We start from the raw sequence: 8,802 nt of genomic DNA on the forward strand, positions 1-8,802 counted from the left end.
CACATAACCAAGGACTGCCCCAAGGGGTTTGCAGTGTGTTTTCACTGCATACAGACCGGACACCGGAAGGCAGAGTGTCCGCAATTACGGGGATCAGCTTAGGGAGCACCTCAGGGATCTACCCCTGCCGCCATCAGAGCTACCGAGAGTCGGCCAGTGAAGGCCGAGGCGCCGAGAGCATGAGGGAGAGCCTTTCAGTTGACCTCGGAGGAGGTTCGCGCAGCGCCCGATGTTGTGGCTGGTATGTATTCTTTCGTGTATTTATTTTGGTGTTGAGATATTATGCTCATATTATGTTATGCGTAGGTACTTTTCTTGTGAATTCTGTACCTGCCTTGGCGTTATTTGACTCGGGTGCGAGTCGGTCTTTTGTGTCTTTGGCTTTTAGTCGGCATATCAGTCTTAGTCGTGAGGCGTTGAGTCGGCCTCTGAGAGTTTCCATAGCTGACGAGAGGGTGATATATGCCACGGAGGTAATCCGCGGGTGCGTATTCGAGATCTTCGGTGTTGAGTTCCCGATTGATTTGGTTCCTATCGCGATGGGTGATGTCTGTGTCATTGTGGGCACGGACTGGTTGAGCAGATTCGGTGCAGTTATCGACTGCGAACGATAGCTGGTGACCATACGAGTCCCTAGTGGGGGAGTTCTTACAGTGTACGGCGAGGGTACACGTTCTGGGTCAGCGTTTTGTTCGGCTGCTAGGGCGAGGCAGTGTCTACAGTAGGATTGTAAGGGCTTTGTGGCGTATGTGATGGATACGAGGGTTGATTCAGAGAGGTCGAGGTCAGTTGAGGAGGTTCCGATAGTGCGTGAGTTTCCGGATGTATTCCTAGAGGAGCTGCCGGGTGTGCCTCCCGTGAGGCAAGTGGAGTTCAGTATCGATTTGGTTCCGGGGGGCGCACCTATCGCCAAGGTGCCTTATCGCCTTGCACCTCCAGAGATGCAAGAGTTATCCTTGCAGCTTCAGGAGCTTCTAGGAAAGGGGTTTATTCGGCTGAGCAGCTCGCCGTGGGGAGCACCTATCCTTTTTGTCAAGAAGAAGGATGGTTCACCCCGGATGTGCATTGATTACCGGGAGTTGAACAAGCTGACGGTCAAGAACCGTTACCCGTTGCCGAGGATCAACGATTTGTTCGATCAGTTACAGGGAGCATCTTGGTTCTCCAAGATCGATTTGAGGTCCGGATACCATCAGGTGAGGGTGCGAGACAAGGACATCCATAAGACAGTGTTCAGGACGCGTTATGGGCATTACGAGTTTGTGGTGATGCCTTTCGGGCTCACCAATGCCCCGGTAGTGTTCATGGTTCTCATGAACCGAGTGTGCAGGCCGATGTTGGATCGGTCGGTGATTGTATTCATCGATGACATTTTGGTATATTCGAGATCTAGAGAGCAGCATGAGGATCATTTGAGGGAGATCCTCAGAGTTCTGATATCAGAGAGGCTTTATGCCAAATTCTCCAAGTGGGATTTCTGGTTGTGAGAGGTCCAATTCCTGGGTCATCTCGTTAACCAGAAAGGGATATTGGTCGACCCGGCCAAAGCTGAGGCGGTGATGAGTTGGGAGGTGCCGAGGTCACCCTCCGAGATCAGGAGTTTCCTAGGGTTGGCAGGTTATTATCGGAGATTTATCAAGGATTTCTCTAAGATCGCAGTGCTACTCACCAGGTTGACCCGGAAGGGTGTCGCTTTTTCATGGGGCCCCGAGCAGCAGGCCTCCTTTGAGACGCTTCGCCAAAGGTTATGCGAAGCCCCCGTGTTAGCCCTCCCGGAGGGGATGGAGGACTTTGTGGTATATTGTGATGCATCGATCTTGGGGTTGGGAGCGGTGCTGATGCAGAGAGGGCATGTGATAGCATACACATCGAGGCAGCTGAAACCTCATGAGATGAGGTATCTCACCCATGATCTAGAGTTGGGTGCAGTGGTATTGGCCCTCAAGATTTGGCGTCACTATTTGTATAGGGTTCGGTGTACGATATACACGGACCATAAGAGCCTGAAGTATTTGATGGATTAGCCCAACCTAAATATGCGGCAGAGGAGGTGGTTGGATGTGGTCAAGGATTATGATTGTGAGATTCTGTACCATCCGAGCAAAGCTAATGTGGTAGCCGATGCCCTGAGTCGCAGGGTGGAGAGTGCGCCATTGCGAGGTGTATGTTTGCGATTGACCGTGATGGCTCCGGTGTTGGACACCATTCGTGGAGCACAGGCTGAGGCCGTGAGATCGGAGAACCAAAAGAAGGAGCGAGTTGTTGGGTTGGTATCGGAGTTCGTTACCGATGGTCGGGGGCTTATGACTTTTCAGGGGCCTATATGGGTACCGTTTGTGGGAGGGGCGCGTACCATTTTGATGGAAGAGGCTCATCGGTCGAAATTCTCGATCCATCCTGGGGCCACTAAGATGTATTTGGACCTGAGGAGGGAGTATTGGTGGCCCTGTATGAAGAGGGATGAAGCGTGGTTTGTTGAGAGGTGCTTAACCTGCCGTAGGGTTAAGGCCGAGCACCAGAGACCGCATGGTAAGTTGCAGCCGTTGGAGGTTCCCGAATGGATGTGGGAATAGATTACCATGGATTTTATCACCAAATTGCCAAGGACTGCTAGGGGAGTCGATGCAATTTGGGTGATTGTGGACAGCTTGACAAAGAGTGCCCACTTCCTTGCTATTAGTGAGAGCTCCTCCGCAAAGAAGTTAGCAGAGATGTACGTGAGGGAAGTGGTATCACGGCATGGAGTGCCGATCTCGATTGTTTCAGACCGTGATGTGCATTTCACTTCCAGATTCTGGAAGAAGTTTCATCAGGAGTTGGGTACTAGGTTGCATTTTAGTACCGCATATCACCCCCAGACAGACGGACAGAGTGAGCGGACGATTCAGACGCTCGAAGACATGCTCCGGGCATACGTGTTGGACTTCGAAGGGAGTTGGGACATGTATTTGCCCTTGGCAGTGTTTTCTTACAACAACAGCCATCATTCGAGCATTGGTATGCCACCCTTTGAGATGTTGTATGGAAGGAGGTGTCGGACCCCCATTTGCTGGGGAGAGGTCGGACAGCATGTTATACGCAGTACAGAGATCGTGCTTCAGACGACAGAGCAGATCCAGCAGGTCAGACAGAGGTTGTTGACCGCTCAGAGTCGTCAGAAGAGTTATGCGGACATATGTCGGTCCGAGCTTGAGTTTCAGGTCGGAGACTTTGTGCTCCTGAAGGTCTCTCCTTGGAAAGGAGTGAATCGATTCAGGAAGAGGGTCAAGTTGGGGCCCCGATATATTGGTCCATTCGGGTGGTCGCGAGGGTAGGCAGGGTAGCCTATCGTTTGGATTTGCCAACAGAGTTGGGTCAGATTCACGACACTTTCCACGTGTCGCAATTGCGGAAGTGTATAGCCGACGAGTCGGCGGTAGTGTCGTTAGAGGACAATCAGGTGGATGCGAGCCTGAACTACGCAGAGAGACCAGTCATAATTGTGGATCGAAAGATCAAGGTTATGAGGAGCATGGAGGTACCCTTGGTTTTGGTTCAGTGGCAGCATCGGAAGGGGTCCGAGATGACTTGGGAGCCGGAGCGTGAGATGCATGAGCAGCATCCGGAGTTATTTGCAGAGCGAGACTTCGAGGGTGAAGACTAGTTCTAGTGGGGGAGAATTGTAACAGCCCGGATTCCCAGGTATTATTCATTCTTATATTTTTGGTGATTTGTGACGAGACTCGGCGAGTTGGAGCCCACACTCGCCGAGTATGGTCGCGGCTATGGGCACGGGTTCGCGTTTGGACTCGGCGAGTCCACGCTGTTTAATGAAACCCTAATTCCGCGGGTTTGGAGCCTATTTAAGGGTACTTATAGCCTCCCATTACGGCTACCAGTCCCTTGAGAGAACCCTAAGGGACCTAATTCGTTTTAGGAGAGAGGAAGTCACTTTTGGGCCTTTGTATTCCTTGTTTAGCAAGAAGAAGGTGGCAAGAGCAAGGAGGAGGGAGATTCCAGTAGATCCAGAGTCCAGAGGCATCATTTTGAGGTAATAGTTCGAACCTCCTTCAGTTTTAGGGTTGATCTTTAGAGTTAGGGTTTTCTAACCCTTTTGGAGAGTGATTTGGTGAAGGAAATGGTCCCTCTTCAAGTTTGTGCCTTGGATCTGGACTCAAAGAGGTCCAGAGACATTAACCCTTGGAGCTTTTTGGGTTATTATGGAGTTAATGGACCTAGGTTGTCATTTTTGGGACCAAATCTCCTTTTGATGCCTTGTGGGGGTTATACAAGCATCAAGTTTCGAACTTTACGTGACATTCATGCTTGGGAAGGCCAGATCTATGGTTTGGGAAAGTAGATCTGACCTCAGAAGGTCAATAGAGTTTGTGCATGGCATGAACTTGCCGAGTTGTTCTTGAGACTCGGCGAGTAGGGTTGGGGTTTCACGTAAATTGTTCAGCGAGTAGACTCACCGGGTTGAGGGATGACCCAGTGATTCAGGGAGAGTCAATACGGGTCTGAGTCAAGCGGAACTCGCCGAGTTGTTTTTGAGACTCGGCGAGTTGAGTCGTGGTGGCCCCGCGATTCATGCCAGGTGGAACTCGTCGAGTTAGGGAAGTACTCGACGTGTCAAGAGAGGATCCGAGGGAGTCAGTGAACATGTACAGACTCGCCGATTCGCTCTAGTGCACTCGCCGAGTCCGGTCAAAGTTGACCGTTGACCGTTGACCAGAGTTGACCAGTGTTGACTTGATAGGGTTAGTCAACCTTATTTGTGAAAGTGTTAATTAGAGATATATTATGTTATAGGAGGATTATAGCTCGGGGGATCGAGCGCAAGTGATTTCCGGGATTTGCGAGTTATAGAGATACGCGAGGTGAGTCTTCTCAATATACTTTACCCTGAGTAGGTAACTAGAGTTGTGTGATACAGTGTTGTATGCCATTTATATGTTATGTGTTGTACTGCATTATTTCTATGTGATTTATGATGTGCATGTTTATAGAGTTGGAACCGAAAGGTTCACAGAGTTAGAACCAGAGGGTTCACAGAGTTTGGGTGCACGGACCCACAGAGTTATAGCCTTGAGTAGCTAATATGTGTTATGTGGTATTTTAGGAAACTCACTAAGCTTTGTGCTTACAGTGTTTGGTGTTATTGTTTCAGGTACCAGTGAGGATCGTGGGAAGGCGCCGGTCTGATCAGTACACACACGGGATTTTATGTTATGAGATCTTGGGATTATTACGTGCTATGAATATGAACTTGAAACAAATGATGTTTTTACAAATAGTAAATGAATTAAGTTTTTATGTTATGCGAAAAATTATTTTGAAATTTACAGTGTTACATTAAACCTCTTTGTTCTTTAATAACAATTTAAAGAAGTGACTTTTGGTTTACCATAACTTGAGGACAAGTTATGGACACCATCATTAGCATTAAGATCATGAATTAAACAAGCATGTAAGTTACACATAATTCCTATGATCTTCTAAAAACACATAAGAACAAATATTCATATCAAACAATTTCAAGAAATCATATTAACACATATAATACTTGAAAATTGATAATAGTCATTTGAAATGGGTTAACATAATCATTACCACTTTGAAAAACAGATTTTACAAGTCCAAAACAGTTTGGGATAATGATTGTAGCCCATTTCAAGCAACAAAACTCGGAAAACTGCCCAACACGCACCTACTCGTCGATTGCATGATCCTACTCGACGAGTACGATGAACTTTGCCTTGGACTCGTCAAGTTCTCCCCTTGCACTCAGCGAGTCCAGTTGAACAGTGAGTAGTTTTCGATATTTTAAGCAGTTTGCATCAAAGATATAGAAAACAATCCTAGTCTCTGATACCACTGATGGGTTTTGAGCATTCTAACACTCCTATGGTGTACATGCAACCATATAAACCTTGAATCTATGTTTTCTCTAATATACATGCAAATTTGATTTTTCTAGGTTTACTTCCTAACTAGCATGGCATGGGGAATATGTAATATAAAAACTAGTAGAAGTACATACCTTTCTTGTTGCTTGGATTCCTTGAAGACTTAGTGAGCCTAGCACCCCAAACGTTGTGCCTCAAATGCTTAAAAAAACACTACAAGACTTGGAATAACTTGATAGAATACACTTGCACTAAAAAATCGGTTTTGCCCTCTTAGAATACACTAGTGGCCGATTTTGCTAACTATAGGGCCTCTTTTATAGTGTTGTCACAATTAGGGTTTTCACATGAATGCCCATAATTGTCATCACTCTTCCTTTCTTATGATCTATGGGTTTGTAACCCCCATGAACTATCCATGGAGCTCCAAATGGTTATAACCCAGCTCCATAAACTATGGATCATTAATATCATAAAAGATTAAATGATTGTCATAATCAACCCTGTCTATCTAATTAGATTCATTTTGATCACCAAATTAATTTTCAATTAATACTTGATCGATCACTAATTAAATAATACTATTATTAATATATTAGAACTTATAATATATTAATAATCACAAGTGTCCTTTCTCTCATTGTCTATCCAAGTATTGCAATGCCATGCAACCCAAATGGACCATGTCGGGTCGGATCAAGTAAATACCAAATAAATTTATGGACTTATACGCTATATCCAACACTTTCTTTACCTGACGGAGTTGAAGACTTTGCAGTCTATAGCGATGCATCTGGAGTTGGGTTAGGTTGTGTTCTGATCCAAAGAGATGAAGTGATAGCATATGCATCTCGAAAATTGAAAGAGCACGAGAAGAACTACCCCACTCATGATCTGGGTTTGATAGCGGTAGTATTGACATTAAAGATATGGAGGCATTATATTTATGGCACAAAGTGCATGCTCTTCACTGATCATAAAATACTGTAGTATCTCTTTGATCATAAAGAATTAAATATGAGGCAGCGACGCTGGTTAGAGTTGCTCAAGGATTACGACTGTGAGATACTTTACCACCCTGATGAAGTAAATGTCGTAGTTGATGCTCTAAGTTGAAAAGTAAACTTCGAAAGAAAAAGGCCAAGAGCATTAAGAATAGAAGTTGTCTCAACTATTGTGGAAAGCATCAAAAAAGCTTAGGAAGAAGCTCTAGAGAAAATGACCGAAAGGAAGAACGGTTAGTCAAAATGTTGGTATTTGGTACAAATAGTTAAGGGATGAAGGTATTCCAAGATACGATATGGGTTACTAAGATGGGAGGAATAAGACATCTTCTGGTGGAAGAAGCTCACAAGACTATGCACTCGATTCATCCCACCAACACTAAGATGTATAGGGATATGAAACCTTACTACTAGTGGCCGATGAAGAAGCTCGATGTTGTAAAGTATGTGGCAGATTGTGTAACATGTGCAAGAGTTAAAGAACAACATCAGAAATTGTATGGGTGTTTAGAACCTTTACCTGTACCCATGGGTAAATGGGAAGAGATAACCACGGATTTTGTGACTAAACTGCCCGGGATTAAGAATGGTCACAACATGATTTGGGTAGTCGTAGATTAGTTCACTAAGAGTCCACACTTCATAACAGCCAATGAGAGGTGGTCTATGGACAAGCTTTCAAATGCTAATGTGAAGGAGATAGTAAGACTTCAAGGTGTACCTTAAAAGATTGTATTTGATCGTGACAGTTGTTTCACATCAAGATTTTGGAAAAGTCTACAAGAGGAAATGGGTATGAATTTTTTTTAAGTACAGCCTACAATCCGTAAACTGATGGTCAGAGTGAAAGAACAATTTAAACATTGGAAGATATGCTAAGAGCATGTACCCTAGAATCTCAAGGTAACTAGGATGCGCATTTACCCCTGGTAGAGTTTTCCTACAACAATAGTTACCATTTGACCATAAAGATGGCACCTTATCAAGCCTTCTATGGACAGAAGTGTCATACACTGTCTTGTTGGCTTGTGGACAGAAAAAAAAAAAGCAGTTTATAGGTCCCGAGATACTCCATCAGACTGCTGAAAAGTAAAAAGTGATTAGAGAAAGGATGTTAGCGGCTCAAGATCGCCAAAAGAGTTATGCTAACAAGAAGCAACGAGCAATGGCATTTAAAGTTGGAGATACGTTATTGTTCAAAGTCTCACACTGGAAGAGACTTATAAGACTTGGAAAAATAGGAAAGTTGAGTCCAAGGTTTATTTGACCATTCAAGATTCTTAAGAGGATTAGGAAGCAAGCTAACAAACGAGAATTTCCAGAAGAACTAGACAATATTCATCATAGTTTCTATGTGTGTTATTTGAGGAAGTTCACAGGAGAAGTTCCAGATATAATTCCACTTTTGGAATTCAAGATGGATGAAAATAAGAGGTTAATCGAAGAGCCTGAAGCAATGGTTGACCGTAAGACAAAGAAGTTGCAACGAAAGATGGCCGACTTGTTGCTTATGAACTGGAAACACTCAAATGGGCCAAACCTTACCAGGGAAACAAAAAGTGACATGATTAGTCACTATCCACATTTGTTTGCTGACGCATGATTTCGGGATAGAATTATCCTAAGGAGGAGAGAAGTGTAACGCCCGTGTTTATGTATAAGCATTAGTATGATGATGTAATAGTTAGTGTCAACAATTGTAACTTATTTTGAAGTAATGAAGATGAATTATTAAAGTATTATGTGAATTATGTGATTTATGTGCAATATACGTGCTTATAACGATGTAATAAAATAGTAATAAAAATATGCATCAAAATAAAATAAAAGATAGACCCAATATCTATGAAGAAAGTTGAAGTGGTCGCAACAAGGATTTCGGAGATATAAGGAACGCTGAAATCCGACAT

The 8,802-nt window shown here is 44.3% G+C and overlaps 1 protein-coding gene across 1 annotated transcript; it reads left to right on the forward strand.

The window, feature by feature from the left end:
- Positions 1 to 8,003: 8,003 nt before the first annotated feature.
- Positions 8,004 to 8,495, forward strand: LOC145067972 (uncharacterized). Its single transcript, XM_079014987.1, has 2 exons — positions 8,004 to 8,149; positions 8,261 to 8,495. The coding sequence occupies exons 1-2, from the start codon at positions 8,004 to 8,006 to the stop codon at positions 8,493 to 8,495; spliced, it is 381 nt and encodes a 126-aa protein (XP_078871113.1).
- The last annotated feature ends 307 nt before the right edge of the window (positions 8,496 to 8,802 follow it).

Source organism: Lactuca serriola, chromosome 8 (genome assembly GCF_051521515.1).
Source record: "Lactuca serriola cultivar US96UC23 chromosome 8, Lser_US96UC23_V15, whole genome shotgun sequence".
Taxonomy (NCBI): Eukaryota; Viridiplantae; Streptophyta; class Magnoliopsida; order Asterales; family Asteraceae; genus Lactuca; species Lactuca serriola.

Bases quoted from the DNA above. Each gene is read 5' to 3' on its own strand.
- LOC145067972 (XM_079014987.1), top strand. From the start codon at position 8,004: ATGTTAGCGGCTCAAGATCGCCAAAAGAGTTATGCTAACAAGAAGCAA. The intron at 8,150-8,260 runs GTTTATTTGACC...GTGTTATTTGAG, and splicing joins ATAGGAAAGTTGAGTCCAAG to GAAGTTCACAGGAGAAGTTC.